The following is an 18,360-nucleotide window of genomic DNA, read 5'->3' on the forward strand; positions in this document are numbered from 1 at the left end:
CACCACCTCAAGTTAATATGTTGCTCTAATTTTATAATGACTCGTTTTTCATAACGGCTTAAAATACGGCTAAGTAGGCTATGACTCCATTATGAATATGTAAAAAAAAAAATTGCGGGAGCTGTTTCACGCCGGATCAATCCAATCATATTGAGTGAGGCTAGCCTTGCAGAATAAATGCAATGTGACAGGTTGTGTTCCGAGGTCAGACCTTATATCTTGAAGTGATCAATATCCCATGGACTATAAGCTTGGAAAGTGTGGGCTAAATCTATATCATCTCTCGTTCTTACCGGTCAACAAAAATCGTTGGGACGGTCGGGAGTCTCCGGCTGACGCTGCTCGTCTGCTTCCCTCCCCCAGAACATGGACATGGACCGCGGGTTCTACCGCAAGGTGGACGTCCCGGACCACGCACACTACGTCATTGCCTTCTTCGTGCTCATCATCGGAGTGGTCGGTGTGACCGGCAACGCCCTGGTCATGTACGCCTTCTTGTGGTACGTCCCTCCGTCTTTCACAGGGGGATGGAGCGCAGAGTGGCAGGGACTTGGCCTGACATCACCGGAAATTGATTTGCTGGATGCGTATTACTCTGGAACTGCTAATTCATTTTCAAGGGGCGTTGACCAAAATTGCCTCTGGAGGCGATAGAATGAACCTAACACCAATCGGAGCCCATCTTGGTTGTTTATGAACATGGGTCAATGGCGCTCCCATAGGGCGGTCCTCTGAACAGTAATGCTATCAAACCCGTGTTAGATGAACAGTTATGATTGGCTCGACTGGGGCAAAGTCTGATGGAAAACTGTCTGAACGGGAAGGATCCAAAACCGGATGCAAAACCAACCAGTTTGGTTTTGGATCGAGCTGCTTTCCAGTAGACACGAGTTTGGGTGGACGAGTGTGAACTGCCACTCAATATGGCTATATTAAGCATGGTCTTTTCAAGATTGTCAGTGTGTGGAGAGCATGTATTTCAATAGATTCATGACAACTTGGGTTTCTAGGGTAACGTCTCATTTGTAATTAGGAGTTAGACCTGAGAGTAGGGATTCAGATGTGTCTCTTGCTATGTTTTGTTTCTCTTTTCTCATGTAGTCAGACAGACCACATGACCTGTACATACCACAAACATCACTTAAACAGCAGCTCATGAAAAAGTCCCCATGAACAAAGAGTCACCGCGTTCACACTGCATCCGCCGGTTGACGGATCTCATTGACTTTGCATGGGGCGCTCTTAAAATGCATTGTGGGTCCGTCCGTTCTGTCGGCTCCATTGCCTGCGTCAGAAAGTTGAGAAATGTTCAACTTTTCAGGTAGCGACGGATCCGTCAGCCAATCAGATCACGTTATGCAAATATAAGCAAATACACTGTCCAATGAAATCGCCTTTGTAATGCAACCCGGGAAAACACATGTGTATGTAAAAAAAGCCTCCATACCTCCATCATCCGTTAACGGACGGATGCAGTGTGAACGCGATGTCATACAGAACATCCAACAAACAGCAGTTTGATCTGCATACAGTGTTTTGTGTAGAGTGATGGAAAATATTAGTGCAAAACTGATTGCCCTGATGATAGTAAATATGAGTATAAAAACAGGATCAGTCAAAAGCTGTTGAGATTGAAGAGTCATTTCCCCCTGGTTATACAGCTGTCTGTAATTTAGAAAGGACATAATATCACTTGTGAGACAAGGTCGATAATGTGTTTGGGTATAATGGAACATGATGGAGGCTACAGCTGCATTCATTTCAAGAGCAACATTAAGCTGAATTTTATTCTCATCTATCATTCCCAAAGCTTTTCTTTTGAACTAGCGCTTACTATCATGCAAATATCCCTTTTGCTCTCTTTCACCAAAGCAAATGAATGCAGTGGCCTCCTTTAAACAGATTAACATTTTGCAAAATAGTTTTATGTATCCATTAAGCTATTTCATGTTTTTATTTGCTGTTTTGCACATCTTTTTTTCTACGTAATAGAAAGTTATTAAATCCCCCCGAAAATGCCATCACTACGATTTATATTGTCTTTATATATGCATATATTATTCATAAGGTACATCTGAGAAGCACTGTTGGTTATATTTAAGGCATGACTTTGATTCATGTCGACATAGTGGTGTTCTCTCTGACACTAGGACTTATTTTTGACGTCGCCATAAGGGATGGGTTGATGCCATAACTCAGGGTGACAGATAGGAGACCGAAACATAGGAGGCTCAAGACAGAAAGGAGGCTCTAAACTGAGCGCAAGACAGATATGAGACTCAGTACAAGACAGATAGGAGACAGTAGATGACCGATAGGAGACTCAGTACAAGACAGATATGAGACTCAGTACAAGACAGATAGGAGACAGTAGAGGACTGATAGGAGACTCAGTACAAGACAGATATGAGACTCAGTACAAGACAGATAGGAGACAGTAGAGGACTGATAGGAGACTCAGTACAAGACAGATATGAGACTCAGTACAAGACAGATAGGAGACAGTACAAGACAGATAGAAGACAGTAGAGGACTGATAGGAGACTCAGTACAAGACAGATATGAGACTCAGTACAAGACCGATAGAAGACAGTACAAGACAGATAAGACTCAGTACAAGACAGATAGGAGACAGTACAAGACAGATAGAGGACTCAGTACAAGACAGATAGGAGACAGCACAATATAGATAGGAAATTCCGTACAAGACAGCAGACTAGTCTGTCTAGTCTGATAACTGGTTTTATTTTGAAATGTTTAATAAGGAAATAATACAAAAATGAAATATCATAAATCGATATTGATTTGATTACTTATGGAGTAATATGTACGATTCAGATCTTTCTACGCATGTTGAATGACCTGGATATGTTTGCACAGGATTTATATTATTCATATCATTATTTGGGTTCATATTTCCATATCCTTCAAAATATATAAAGAATAAACGATATGTTGACGTAGTAATGATAAATATTAAAACCAACAATCCTTTTGAAACAATCTTTGTGTGGTTTAAGGTAGTTGGATATTTGGACACATGGTTGTAAAGCATGCTTTTAAATGGAAAGATATTGGACTATGGAAGTCATAGTCGACTATAGAAGTGACCTTTTGGTTATTGTTACATGCTTGGCCACTGGGGCTCTGCCTGGCTGACTGAAGTGAAGAGGCAAATGGTGGTTTCTTGTCGTCTGTCACACAGTTAAAAGGCCATTACTCTTGCGGGCACGGCCGGTTACATGCTTCCTGCATTAGTGGCCTGGAGCTGGTGGCGTCTTCCAGTTCACCCCTGTGTCACACCCTCACCCATCACTCAACATTCGTCAAAGATTTGGCACACGATTTACCCACAAAAACACAACCACACACACATATGCAAACACACATGCGCACACACGCACGCACATACACATGCTAAGTCATACGTTCCACTTTTGCGAGACATTGAAAGAGTAATTCTATAAACATTTTAAACAAACAAAGTACATGAAACCTTGTCTGGATTATTTCTTTGGACCACAGAATCGTGTCACAGGCAATGTGTCGTGCATTTTCCCCCTATTTTAGTCTAACCCCAACCCCTCCATATTAGGTTTATAGTACATTTATAGTTTCCAAAGCAAGTTATATGGATAGGTTACTCTATAAACCCACAATAATCAATCCTAAAATCCTTTCTTTAATCCTATCCATAATCATCACTGAGTTTCTAGGAGAAGAATATTTTGCTGCGGTTCATTTCAGGGGTGCAGAAGTACTTGAAAGAGAATAATATATTTGTGGAATGACATCTTTGACAGATTAAACCTTCAGAGAATAACCGATCACCACAAATATGTATAAAGCAATGGAGTGACGCAAAGATGATGTCTGTACTCTACTTGAACTTGAGTTTTCATTAGCAATACCTAATCCCTTATCCTTCAATGGATGAACATGTGTCGGTACTTTTTGTAAGTCGCTTTGATTAAGCTGGCTCATTGACAAAAATGAAATATACAAGTGTATACAAGCATCCCAGCATATGAGTATGTGTGGACAACAGGTGTTATACATGAACAAGCCTGTGAGACAGACACGAGGGTATTCCACATCACAGAGGGAAGTATGGCCATGATGAAAGCGCCGTTCCGTTGGCTAAAGGCACTTTCATTAGGAGGCACATTTCAAAATAAGGGAGCGACATCGGCGTGGGGCACACGTAGTCAAGGAGGCTCTGCTTGGCAACTCCCTAGACCTCTGGAAGCATTTTAGTATGCATAATCCGCCACAAGACAGGGTTTTATTTTGAAAAAATGGGCACCGGTTTAATGATGCGGTAACCCTTTACAGTAAGAGTACATTAATGAACCGTTCATTAACATTAGTGCATGTAGTTATAAACATTAATTAACAGTTATCAATCAACTAATGGTCTAATAATCATTTACTACTGGTTTTATGTTTACTAATGGTCTTTATGAAATATAAGGTAATAGTGTATATCATAACAAAGTAATACATTTTTACATTCCTTATTAGGGACCCACTAAGTCACCCATCCCCTAATCACTATGCTAATGCTATATATGAATGCTTATGACTCCATTTACTAATGTTGCTTAATGGTTAATTAATTCACACTTATTGAAAAGTGTTACCAACTATATACAGTACTCAATTTGAAATTTGAAGTATTTACTGAGGGACACTATGCAAAGGCTTGGCAGGGGTTCAAGGTAGGATTGTCCTTAACAAAAAGAAAGCAATGTTATAAAAGAGCCAGATTGATTGACTGAGGTGCAGTTGACATGTGACGACAGGTCACTGTCTATTTTGATGTCTGGGTAACAAAAGAACGATGCTGATTAGTTTTCTTTTCTTCCTCCTGAATTGCTGGTCATTTTTTGCAGACAAAACACACACACACACACACACACACACACACTCAATAGATTAGATTTTTTTTTTGAATTTGGATTTGCCAAACTGAATAAAATAAATGATAGCGCTTGTACTTAAGAGCTATCAATAGACCCTTTAAGAATTCAAAAGTTTTTGGATTTTTGTGACACAATTTCTTTCCATGCTTGTTGCTGTGTTTCAGTAACAAGAAGCTCCGCACTCCTCCCAACTATTTCATCATGAACTTGGCGGTGAGTGACTTCCTGATGGCCATCACACAGTCGCCCATCTTCTTCATCAACTCTCTCTTCAAAGAGTGGATTTTTGGCGAGACCGGTAATGTCATGACCTCTTAAACAATCGTTTCAGTGATTAGATTAGATTATTCTGTTATTCTCTTAAAAAACAATGACTGGTAATGCTACATTTGTCCTCAGAATTAAACCAAACTGTTCTGCATCTATGAATGCATTTTTACAACAGCTGTAAATACATGAAGAAAAGCCACACATCTCCTCAAAACAAACATTGCATCAAGTTGCAGCATATCACCATGTTGACATATTTCACAGAAACCTCATTAATTGCAATTTGTGAGACAGAATATAGAAGTGTGCGAGCCGAAGCGTTTGATTAGCCGTGTGTCACATTGGAAATAATAGCATGCTGACATGGTTGTACTGCTGTAGCCTCATTAGCGGATCCCCAATAGGGAACATTTCCTAATCACGTAATCATACTGAGATGAAGCCCCTCAACATATTTAACAACATTGAAAGCACAGAGTGGAGGACTACTCCACATCCTGCTCATAACCCCAGATTCCCCGTAGCCATTCCCCCCGGCACTCAAACACAGATTGCCTTTTGTTTCAGGACTAAGTATGCCTACTGTAAGCAGGAGCACTCGCGCTTACGTGTTTCTATGATCTGTGAAATTGTGAACAGGCATGAGATTGTGCGAGGGGCGTGGTCAAACCGTCAAAGCGTCAAAGCGTCAAACCCCACATCTCACCCCCTCAAGCTATGGCGGCCAGACAGTAGAAAACAACCACTCAGGGATTCTAGACTCAAACGGCAGAATTTCCCTCCTTAAACAGCTTTAAAAAAATGTCAGAAATAACACAGAAATGTTCAACAACAACCTCAGGCTCAAACAGAGTATGTATTAGGATTGGGTCGGGGGGGGGGGGGGTTACTTTAATCCTCACCCCTTTAATCTCTGACCCCCCCCCCCCCAGGCTGTAAGATGTACGCCTTCTGCGGGGCCTTGTTCGGCATCACCTCCATGATCAACCTGCTGGCCATCTCCCTGGACCGCTACATCGTCATCACCAAGCCCCTGCAGGCCATCCGCTGGATCTCGGGCCGGCGCACCATGGTGGTGATCCTGCTGGTCTGGCTCTACTCGCTGGCCTGGAGCCTGGCCCCCCTGCTGGGTTGGAGTGAGTGGGAGCCTCGTCCTTCACGGTGGAAGCCGTTCCCAAACGACGAGTCATCGAGCAGACTCTTTCTTTTTGTTGTTGTTGTTATTGGCTATTTCTTTACACATGTTTAAATATTAAGAAATATGTATTTTTATTGTGTTTTATTGTATCTATTTTTTACATAAATAACGAAGGAACAACTGATTAAAAAAACGATCACACCAAAAATATGAATATGAAAACTGTGAAAGTGGACCAATCTAGAAAATAATTACGACAAACGAAGCAATTAAAAAAACATTGAAGTTGACTTCACTAGGTAAATGTTGGAGGGGTTTTTCTTTAATTATTATTAATTAATTATCTTATTTAATTGCCCTTCTCCTCCTCTTCCTCCCGCCCTCTCCTAGGCTCCTACATCCCGGAGGGTCTGATGACGTCATGCACGTGGGATTACGTGACGTCCACCCCGGCCAATAAGAGCTACACGCTGATGCTGTGCTGCTTCGTGTTCTTCATCCCTCTGGGTATAATATCCTACTGCTATCTGTGCATGTTCCTGGCCATACGCAGTGCTGGCAGGTAATTCATGACTTATGAGAATGTGACGAAGATTTGTGAACGATGGTGTGAATAAATATCCCCTGTAGAAATCGCAATGTGTAAGATTGAGCCCATAGGTGGTAGATTTTCAGAAATAAATTCAAAATACTATAGTGTTCTGTCCACTCTAAATGGTAGTGCCACTGTGTGACGGGAACTAGCGTAGCTGGGCTTGCTCGAGGGCATGAGTGGGAGGGGTTTAACCAGTGTCGATAGGGGGATTATTGTGGATAAAGAGAGCTATCGCAGGGCCAGCTTTCCATATTTGTAGAATATATCAGTTATATCAGTATATCAGATTTCATTTTATTGATAACATTGAAATCGCTGTTGATCAGTTCATTTTAAGCTACAAGCTAGTTGAAATCATACATTGCGAACATTGCGACTTTAACCAATACTTTTTAACTACATAAACAAATCATGAGTTTCATTATTAACACATTGTAACTTGTTTGTGAATCATAAACTTTATTGAACTTGGGAATTTTTGTGCATCATTATTTTTAAACCATTATCCCATTATCTTGTTAATTAATAATTGATTTGTGAACTTCTTCGCTAATGAGTATTAATGGAGGAACAATGCTCTCAGGAGGTCCACAGGGTTATGGCCTCTCGCTCACCTATGTCCTGCATGTGTTTCGTGTGTCCTGGTAGAGAGATAGAGAGGCTGGGATTACAGGTCAGGAAGTCCACGCTGATGCAGCAGCAGACCATCAAGACCGAGTGGAAACTGACCAAAGTGGCCTTTGTTGTCATCATCGTTTATGTCCTTTCATGGTCGCCGTATGCGTGCGTCACACTCATCGCCTGGGCGGGGTAAATAAATACACATCTTGTGATGTCAGAAGAGGCCGATTTCCAAAAGGCTTGCGCTAATCACTCACACCTGGTAGTATAATATGTCACCTTTAATAAGTGATAATTACTTTTGCTCATTCCTCTTCACTGACAGTTCTATACTTTTTTTGTAAAATGAAGTAGTTTAGTGAGTAATATGTAGGTGGATATTATGGTGTATTATATAAATGCATACATTGAATAAGAGTTAGCAATGTGTTTATTGTGCTAAGCCCACTCACTACAATATATAGTTTATTATTTGCCTTTAGGTGTTAATAGAGCCCAAGGAATTTCAACACTCACTAATCAACACTCACTAATCAATTTCAACACTCACACAATCATCATTAAATTTTATTTGTATAGCCCTTAATCACAGATTAAGGGCAACATGAATTCCCAGTTGCATTTTGTAACTGGAAATTGTATTTCGGGACTGTAGGAGAGTTAAGTGGTATTAGAATTCTTAGCCTTATTCCAAGCCAAACAAAAGCTCAACAGCAACAATACAGGCTAAAGCGTGAGCAGCTGTGGCTGTCATGCAACACCTTCTGGGTCAGTGGTCTGATACTCAGAGGGAATATCACAGCAGGCCAAGCCCAAGAGCAAAACCAAGGGCTGGAAAATTAGACGCAGACGAAGATCTCAGAGATCAGTGGGCACACACATACGCTCGCACATACACAAACACACATGAACCTGCAATTGGAAGGTGTGTGTGATGAGAGAGAGAGAGAGAGAGAGAGAGAGAGAGAGAGAGAGAGAGAGAGAGAGAGAGAGAGAGAGAGAGAGAGAGAGAGAGAGAGAGAGAGAGAGAGAGAGAGAGAGAGACTTTCTCAGTCACTGCTTCAGAACCACTCTGTTGATCCGTACCACCATCATCTGCCCCTTTCAGGTACGGGAGCCACCTCAGTCCCTACTCCAAAGCGGTACCGGCTGTCATCGCCAAAGCCTCCGCCATCTACAACCCCTTCATCTACGCCATCATCCACTCTAAATACAGGTTGGCACACTCACTCACCTATCTGGACATACTATTCTAACAGCTGAAAAAAAAAACACTTTTCACATCTTATTATTTCCCTTTTGTTTTTGTTCCATTTCGTACGACAGAGACACGCTTGCCGAGCACGTGCCCTGCCTGTATTTCCTACGACAGCCGCCCAGGAAGGTGTCCATGTCCCGGGCCCACAGTGAGTGCTCCTTCCGGGACTCCATGGTGAGCCGGCAGTCCTCGGTCTCCAAGACCAAGTTCCACAGGGTCTCCTCCACGTCGACAGCCGACACGGTGAGTTATGGGATTTGTCGTTTTCTTTTCTCACAGAAAGGGCTGGGATGAATATGGAGAAAAATGAAACATTTATAAGTGAGACACTTTCCAGGTGCTGTTATTGCCAGATCGATGGGTTATGTTGAGTGTATAGTCTGTATGTGGCTTGACTACACAGAGCGCAACTATCTTGTCTTCAAATGAGAGTGCAGGATTTGACTCCAGAAATACAAAGCAGCATGTGCATTCATCAAATGTATTCGATGAATGCACATATAGAAAATATATCATACAATCTTATCCATATAGAAATATGCGGGACACAGAAGGGAAGGCAATCTTTTGGTGTATATATACTCATTTTTTATTGCATTCCAGAAATGTATTGAAGGAGATGGAAATGCCTCAAGGTCCAATGTGTTCCATTGACAACGTTTTCTCTCCTCCCCCGACTCGAAGCTCACATGGGTTTCCACATTGAGCCGCCAAGGGCAACATTATATGTTGAGACGAGCTATTCTATTTTCTAGTTTGCAATTATTATAATTTTTTGTGTATTATAAACAAGCCCATCTGGCATTTTCTACAAAATAAACTTTCCCCAAATGCTTTCTCCTAAAGATTTACCCATTTGGTAGCGGGGACAGGGCTTATTTGGGTCCGGCATAATCGAGTACAATCCCAGTTGATATAGTTTGTTTGCTCGCTTCCATGGTTGCAGCACGCTGTGTTTGTGTGCACATTTTGTTAAATACATGGAAACCAGGGTGTTCAGAGAATAGTAAATCATAACAGACGGGCCAAAACAAAAACCTACGTGTCCGTGCGGAAATTTCATAGGAAAACGTACTGTTTTGTGGCATTGTTGTCGGAGAAGCCAGTATTTCAGTTTATTTTGGTTTTCTTAATCTCTGATGACATATCATGGTCATTGTATGGTTTAGTACAGTACATCTTTTACATATAGCTCCCTTTTACATGTAACGATTTGTGTACCGTAGCAGGTATGGAGCGATGTGGAGCTGGACCCTATGAATCATGAAGGCCAGTCCCTTAGGACCAGTCACTCCCTGGGGGTCCTGGGCCGGAGCAAGGAGCACAGGGGACCCCCAGCCCAGCAGAGCAGACAAACCAGGAGCAGTGACACGCTGGAACAGGTAAGGTAGGTGTTGTGCCGCTTCGCAAATACTATTTTTAGTCTGTTCAGCAGTTACGCTTTTATCCAAGGGAAAAATATTTATATATTCATAAAACTAGGCTATACGTACAGCATATCATCAATTTGACATGTATATAGAGTTAGACTAGATGTATGTATAAGTTAAAGGCTTAATTCTGATAAAATTCTGCCTCTGCTGGCCCACAAATAGATTGTCTTGTTGCCTTGTTACACGCTATATAAGTTAATTATATTTAAATTATTATAAGTATACCATGTAGCCTTTATTTTCTTGGCATTATAATCACATCCTTTCTCGTTATATCAATATAAATTCTCGTAATAATGAGATCTCGTAAACATTGTAATCCACCACCATTCATATTGAAGGTATGACACTATATCCCTATTCTCGCCCACCCTTCTTGAATTTAATAGACCATTCAATAGATTCATTTTCGTTGCTTCGAGGAGGTCTGGTGCTAAAATCTTAAACCCAGTGGAAGGGAGAGAGGGAACCATAGAGACACTGATGCACTGAGGAGTAACCACAATTATATTTAAATGATTCTAAGTATACCATGTAGCCTTTATTTCTTGGCATTATAATTACATCCTTTCTCGTTATATTGATATAAATCCTCACCCACCCATCTTGAATTGAATAGACCATTTTTGTTGCTTCGAGGAGGTCTGGTGCAAAAATCTTAAACCGATGGGTTTAAGAGGGCCTCTCCGTATTTAATAAATATATATAATTTATATACTAAAACTTCTCTAACTTTGCTCTACTAAAAGTGACTGATGGGCTTAAGAGGGCCTCTCCGTATATAATTGATGAAGAGAAACTTATTTTTAGGACACGTCGGTCAGTGAAATATTTGATTTAATATTAGAGCACGATCATGGGAAAGTACAGGCAGCAAAGTTACCAAGGATACATTCAGTGAGACAATGGATGAACAAGATTCTTAAAGGGAAACGTTTGCATTGTGGGTAGGGAATATACAGTTAACAAAGGTAAGTGGGAGTGACCATTCTGGAGCATTTAGGATTGGCGGGAGAGGCCAAGTTAATTTGTAATACACTATGGGGGAAGTGGACATGTCTCAAGTCTGTTAAACAGGGTTGCAATACACTAAATCTACACAACAAAGAAGTCAGTCGATTGGCCTGGCCTCAGTATCAGACTCAGTGGCTTCAGTGGGAATGCAAATCTGAACTACCTTGACCTCTCTCAGTTAGCGAGAGGAAGGGTGGTATCTTAAAGTCCAAGGAGAATGTAAATAGTTCCTTTTAGATTGACTAGTAATTATATAAACAAGGTTAATGTAAGGTTTATAATTGTGTATTATAGTTATGATTAATATTTCCACGACAATAATAAATAAATTCCTTCCTTCTGAAGTCAAAGAAAATCTCCCAATTTAAATGCTTTGGTTTGAATTTTGTTCTATGTAGAACGAAATATGTCGGACAATCGTGCTCTGGTCTCTTTCTCTTTCTCTCTTTCTTTCTCTCTTTCTCTCTTTCTCTCTCTCTCTCAATGCATGGGTTTACATTTCATTTTGTGTAGCACGGAAAAATTTGTTCTCTGGGACACGATTCAATAGATTAACGTCCGTGAGCATGAGCACAAAATCGCGTGATACCGGGTTGGTAGTGTACGTGACGGTGCCGTTGTGTTCATTTCATATTTCTCTCTATATTCAGACCGTATTTGCGTCTTCCCCCCTGTAGGCAACAGCCACGGATCGGCGACCACCACTGACCGCCGTCAGGTGTGACCGCAACTTCCTCCCACACCCTACCAATCCACCTTACAAAACAGCCGCTGCTACACCACTCCAAGCCACCACCGGGGACAATGTCATCCCAGAGCACTGGAACGCATGCCCTAATAACAATAATAATTATAATAATTATAATCATGGCAATAACGGTAATAATAATAATGAGGAGCGCGAGTATTCGGGGAAAGGCGGCCAACATCGTCAGAACCATCAACACCACATCGACAACAAAAACAGCAGCAGCAGCAGCTGCAAAAAACCCAGTGAGAAAGACACGTTTTCGAAAGAGCCGGTGCCAATCGACGCCGCGAATGATGTGCGTTTCTCTCCGGATTCGGAGCGCAAGAATCGGAGCGCCACAGGGACTACCTTCCACGACATGGCAGAGGAGATCTCAGCCCACCAGGAAAGGCTAAGCACAGATAGGAGCCAGCAGGGAGACCCACTGCAGGGCTCAAAGAGCTTAAACTGTCCCAGCAATATGCGTGGGTCCTCTCAGAGGTGGTCCTGTCCCCATGAAACGAGCAGGAACCCAGAGGAACGCTTCATGGGTTTATAGTTATGGACCTGTGTGTTTGTCGTGCGTGAGCAAGAAGTGTTTGTGGTAACATAGTTTATTTTTCTCCACTCCTCGTCGATGGCTGTACTTGTAACTGTTAACGGCCGAGTTTATCAACTAAACTAACAACAGAGTTCGAATGAAGTATACGTGTCATACACTTGGCTGTGTGCAGTTGTGCAGTCAAAAGGAAAGCCAAATTTTTATATATATAAGATATTCATTCCCCTTTAGCCACACACACACACACACACACACACACACACACACACACACAAAGGGTTGATGCGCTCAGGAAAATATATATCACGTATTTTTTGAAGACCACCCTCAACACACTATATTTGTAGATTAGATTTGTCGCTTCCCATTTCCCCATCTACAGCCCTTCTCATCACATAATCACATGTCACGTCTGCTGAATATTCCAAGGGATCTCGGGGGAGACCTACTCACTCACAGTGGGAAACACTCTTTTCCCTGATCGGAAACGCTCCAGTCCTTCTTTGAACAGAATCAGGATCTCTTTGACTTCCTCTCCTTGCTTATCAAGTTATGTAATGGCCGCCCCCTAGAGCAGGGAACTCTCTTTGTTTTTGTTGAAGCGGGACCGCCTCGGAGGGGCTTTACACAGCAGGACTGCTCATTGGCCCTCCTAGTCACCCATTGACCCTACAGTGGTCTGGGATATTGACGGCGCTCCCACGGATCGACAGAGAGCGCTCACTACTACGTTGTGGATTTCCCATTGGTTAGCCATTTGCCATTGACTTTTCCACTGGCAATCGACATGCTGTTGACTGGCTTAATGGATGCGGTGACGCCGCAGTTGGGTCGGGAATGTCGATGTATACTGTGCAAACTAGGGTGTGTTTGAGATGCATCGTACACCACCCGCAGTTGCTATGATGTAATTTTTCTGCCTTGTAGCACTTATAGCGTTTCCGGTTGTCTTTGTGGGCATCGCTACAAGATGAGTCGGGGAAGTAAAGTCACAGGCTAGTCATTGTTATTGTTAGCTACATTAGCTTCTTTAGCAAACCAGCTCGACAACAAAACTTTACATTGTATTGCACGCACAGCAAGACCGTGCAATGCATAAATTGGTGACCAGATTAAAGCAGCAATGTAATCAAGTGTGTAAGAGCATTTAAAATTGAGATTAAAACTACCAACGTGGTACAAATACAAAGAAAATGCATCTCTTTAGGGGCACAGCCATCTTTGTTTGTCGAGTCGGTTAACCTTGCTGAACTCGGTGGACTCTCATGAGCCCGAGTGGATATGACCAAAAGGGGGCGTCCCTCTGTGAAATGTCACAAGAAAGCTGGGAGATTTACCACTTTACAACTCATGCCGGTGGTGTACGATGCATCTCGAACACACCATAACCACTACCATACCCTCTTCATCCCGAAATGACCCAATCGCGGGCAAAGCCCCTCCCCTCCAATTGCGAAGTTGTTGTAAGGCATTTAACCACATGAGAAAGAAGTTATGTGACACAACACTATACATTTTACATTCTCAACTTGTATTCTATCATAACCATTGTGAGATTAATGAAAGACAATTCCAACCCAAACAAAATAAGAAGCATGCAGAAACAAAAGTTATTTTCATTACTGTGCACATGCAACTGCACATCAATAGCGATCTTTTTCACGTCATTTGAACTAGGGTTAGAAAAAAACAAACAAACTATTTATCTTGTAAAAGCTGAGACTCTGCTGATTCCAACAGGTCAACCATATCACTCTGTGATTGAAACTTGCCAAACTAGGCAAAATAAAATCAAGAACAAACTTTTTCCACTTACAACCAAAGATTATCTTTTACCTGTGTTGTTTTTGTCATCAAGTTGGGTTTGATCGTATAATACCACCATAAACGAGTAATCTAGGCCCCGGACACCATTTTGCTACTAAACACGTTGTTTACAAATGTTTAGGAGATAAAAGAGGGTTTCAGAGGAAATAGTGAATTGCCTTCATTCAGAACACATGTTTTTCATAGTCATCTGTGGCCATATGGTACAATTGTGATTGTTTGGCTTCTATTCTATTTGCCCTGACCTTTCAATAGAGGGCTCATACTTCAAAATTGTACAACGGGTTCCCAAGATATCCACCTGTTTGTGTTTCAACAAATTTATATTTTTGCATTGGATTGATTGCTTTTATTTGGATATTTCACCTTAACCTACCTCTACTAAAACCTCTCTATCTTTGCTCTACTTCACTTAATTGACAGCAAATATTGACCCAGGTACTCATAAGATGTTTTGCTATGGCTCTATAGGGCCTGATGACTGATAATGCACTCGGTGGTATTCACTCTAAAACATGACATTTATTTCAGGCGGAAATAAAATCTTCCACTTATGCTGTGTTCTAGTTTTATTCACGTTTACCAAGTAGTATCCACAGTGATCATTTCACTTGCGCAACCATCTCACAGGTGTTCACTTTGGGCATGTTATTTTCAGAGAAATAGGCCTCGTGATGAAGAGGTTAAGGTATTTGACCTTTTAGCACACTTGAATGGCAGCGATGGAAGTGCCTCTCTGTCATGTTGCCTCTTCATTTAAACAGCATGCATCCAAATGCTTGATCGAGACATGAGCCTCAATGTTATACACAAAAATGACAGATACAATCAACCGATAAGAGACAATGACACCGCTGTCTATACAAGCATCTCTGATGTTAGCTAGTTTAAGATTGTAAAAAAAACCACAACAATGTGGACATTTATTTCCACTGTCCCAGGGTTATCTCAAAGCATTCATCGACACACAATTGGTAGCCACTGTTTGAAATTTGTGTATAATTTGGGATTTCAACATACAGAGGATGAGCGAATATCCATACACATCTCAGTCAATGCTGATTTTATAGCCAACAACCATGTCTTGAAGCTATGTTTGAGTCAAAACATAGTTGAAGAGGACCCTCTTTTTTATTAAACAGATGCCATTGCATCACTGATGCTGCAGCTGTGCTCTGGGACAGAATTGACTGTCTCCGGCCCACATAGCAACCAAATTCTCTACCCATCAATAATCAGCTTCAATGCAATTACTGACCGAAATCGTTACATCTCAGAGCAGCTCACTGCCTCTACCCACACTGCAGAGCTGCCACTCCTTAGGGTCAGGCCCTTTGAAGATTAGAAAGACAGACAGAAAGAACGAAGGAAAGAAAGGGAGAAAAAAACAACAACCTGTGTTATCGGAAAGATATAAATAAATAAATATATATAAAATATATAAATATATACATTAAAGAAAATTCAGCAAGTACAGCACGTCTGTTCAGCACATCTGTGTAATAAATAAATAAATACATAATTAATTTACACGGACGTGCTGTACTTGCTGTATTTTATTTAGTGGCCACTAGAGGGGAGTATTGCATTCTGCCTTTCGGGCATACATTTTACCACTGTATTTGCCACTGACACCCGAAGAGACCGAGCCATTCGGTATAAAATGTGTGAAAATACAAAATACTATGTTCCAAGTTCCTTCGCCCCCAGACTTGAATTGACATGTTTTTTTTTATTTAGACGAGGCATCCATTATACTGATTGTCATTGTGATCAGCATTGTTTGCTTAATGTTCTTACGACTTCCTCAAGACCACGTTTCACAAATGTAGGCTACATTTTAAATTTCCACTCCATTCCACTTTCCACACCAAGTTTTCCACCACGACATTAGATTATTTTGATACAATAGGGTGTTTCTTCACAATATATTGCACTTTTACCCATCTGTGAGATTGGTTAAATTAAAACAATTGAAAAGAAAACATCAACAAATGAAGTTGTTTTTTGTTGCTAAAATGAAACAACCTGATTAGTATTATACTACATCCTACTGCATCCTAACAACCTAAATATTCAAATGAATTAAAAAAAACTGACTTCTCACGGGGCAGCGCCTACCCTGCAGTAGTATATTTGCGTTGAGACAATCTCTATCTAGACGCAAACTTTATCCAGGTAGGCCTACCCTTTAACAAACGTTGAGATCATTAGGCCTACATGTATTTGGCATCCTAGCTGTACGTTTAAAACGATTGCTAAGAACCGTTGAAAAACAAGTCATTCCCCAGGCTGCTATACCTAGTTCATGCACGCTGAACCACTGCTGTTGAAACCCTCCTACTGACGGCCAGATGGGCCAGCTTTATATACGCGGAAGTCCCAGTTCCGTTTCGTTTAGTCGGTTCTAAAGCTCGAGGTACGACGGTTGTACACGCGCCTCGCTATCTCCTCACCAGCCCGGGCTTCGCTCTATAAAAGGTGAGACAGACCATGTTTTGGGACTTTACTTTGCTCACACACGTAGTTTATTTGTCTGCTTTAAAAAATTACTTAAACTTTTTTGCAGTTGAAAGTTTGTGCGTTGTTGTGACTGGGGTTAAGTGAAACGGAACAAGTGCCGGGGGGTTTGAATGCAATGTTTTATTTGATTAATAATTAACTGTTTTAACAATACTCTCCCATCGAGGTGATTGGAAAAACTTGAGTGGTTGGAAAAACTAAAACTTTTAATAGGATGATAACAATTGAAAAGTGTCAGAAGGGAGTTTTGGCACACCCACTCAAGGCAATCAAGGACATCCATGATACACCGTGGTGGGCTGTGGTTTGAACGACATCGTACAACGCTATGGGACTGTATGTAGACGACCTTTTCTAAAGTTAATAGCTGACATTACTTCAATAACACAAAAAATTATGGGGTTTATTAATATTTTAACAAGAAAAGTATAGTCCATATTTTAATACTAGACCATTGACTGGTAGGCTACAGCACGACCACTGCCCTTTACTTAAAAAAACCTTTTACATACATCAAAAGTGTATTTTTGAACCTTATATCAAACATTCAAGGCAAATGTTTGATATATGCCAGCAACTATCATAGCTATCATGCTGTCAAACATGCATTTTATTTCATACAGTGATAATAAGCATAATATACTACGTTATTTAGTGTAATAGACATAGACACAAACAGGCCAACCGATGTGCCTGTACTGCTGAGCTGTGGAGAAAACCAATACACCTGTAGCACCTGTAGCACCTGTAGGCCACTCTACACCCGTGGGAACATGGGTGGGTGTGTCTAACGGTTCTTGTTGCGTGTGAGGGGCTATTTAAACCTATAGCGAATAAGGAATCGTTATAAACATAGGCTAAATATAAGTTGTACACTTTCTATCTGTATATAGATAAATATAACCACTTAGTGGTTATTGATCAATGTTGGACTTAAATAGGAATGCCTAATGAAGTCCTCTGTTTTCGGTTATTTTGGGGGGGCTAATCTGCAGGGCGTCTAATGGGTTGCTTCTCTTTGACAGGATGACCGGCCCTGGGGGCATTGATTTTAAACACAAAGGTCTTTGCAGAAAGACCTCCTTCTTCTTTTCTTTCACCCCCTGCAAAAATATTGTGTTTAGCATGGTGTGAACTGAGCTTGTATAAGGCCATTTGCAATAGCATTTGGACCGGAATTGATTCATAGGTTGTTTTGCTTTCATGGCAGGGAATCAATAGTTCTATGGACTTTGTGTTTTAAAGACATGTTTTGCCAGGCATTACTTGTATATCTCTAACACTGTCTGGTAAGTTGCTATAGTGAAACATGCTGGGAATGAAGTCGACACAGCCGTTGGTTACTCCTCTTATCTTTGTGTTTGTATTTGTATTTTTTACCTTTATCACAATATATTTTCCCGTGCTCATTTGGATTGTGATGTATGCATACAACGACTTAAATCTGTAGTTGAGGCCAATGTT

General features: G+C 41.1%; 2 protein-coding genes across 2 annotated transcripts in view; both read left to right on the plus strand.

Moving 5' to 3' along the window:
* Window positions 1-366: 366 nt before the first annotated feature.
* opn4xa (opsin 4xa) lies at window positions 367-11,962 on the plus strand (the record flags this gene model as incomplete). The annotated part of the gene is made up of 9 exons (XM_084486380.1): window positions 367-500; window positions 5,090-5,223; window positions 6,128-6,331; window positions 6,724-6,895; window positions 7,577-7,738; window positions 8,658-8,765; window positions 8,876-9,050; window positions 10,034-10,194; window positions 11,932-11,962. 9 exons carry the CDS (start codon window positions 367-369, stop codon window positions 11,960-11,962), a joined length of 1,281 nt encoding a protein of 426 aa, XP_084342506.1.
* Window positions 11,963-16,781: 4,819 nt separating this feature from the next.
* Window positions 16,782-18,360, plus strand: part of pdlim5b (PDZ and LIM domain 5b) — a 40,449-nt gene continuing 38,870 nt past the window's right edge. The window contains exon 1 of the mRNA XM_084486883.1: window positions 16,782-16,854. The gene's annotated coding sequence lies outside the window, so the exon portion shown is untranslated. The remainder of the gene's footprint in view (window positions 16,855-18,360) is intronic.

This window comes from Micromesistius poutassou (assembly GCF_964030765.1).
Source record: "Micromesistius poutassou genome assembly, chromosome: 22".
In the NCBI taxonomy this organism is placed as follows: domain Eukaryota; kingdom Metazoa; phylum Chordata; class Actinopteri; order Gadiformes; family Gadidae; genus Micromesistius; species Micromesistius poutassou.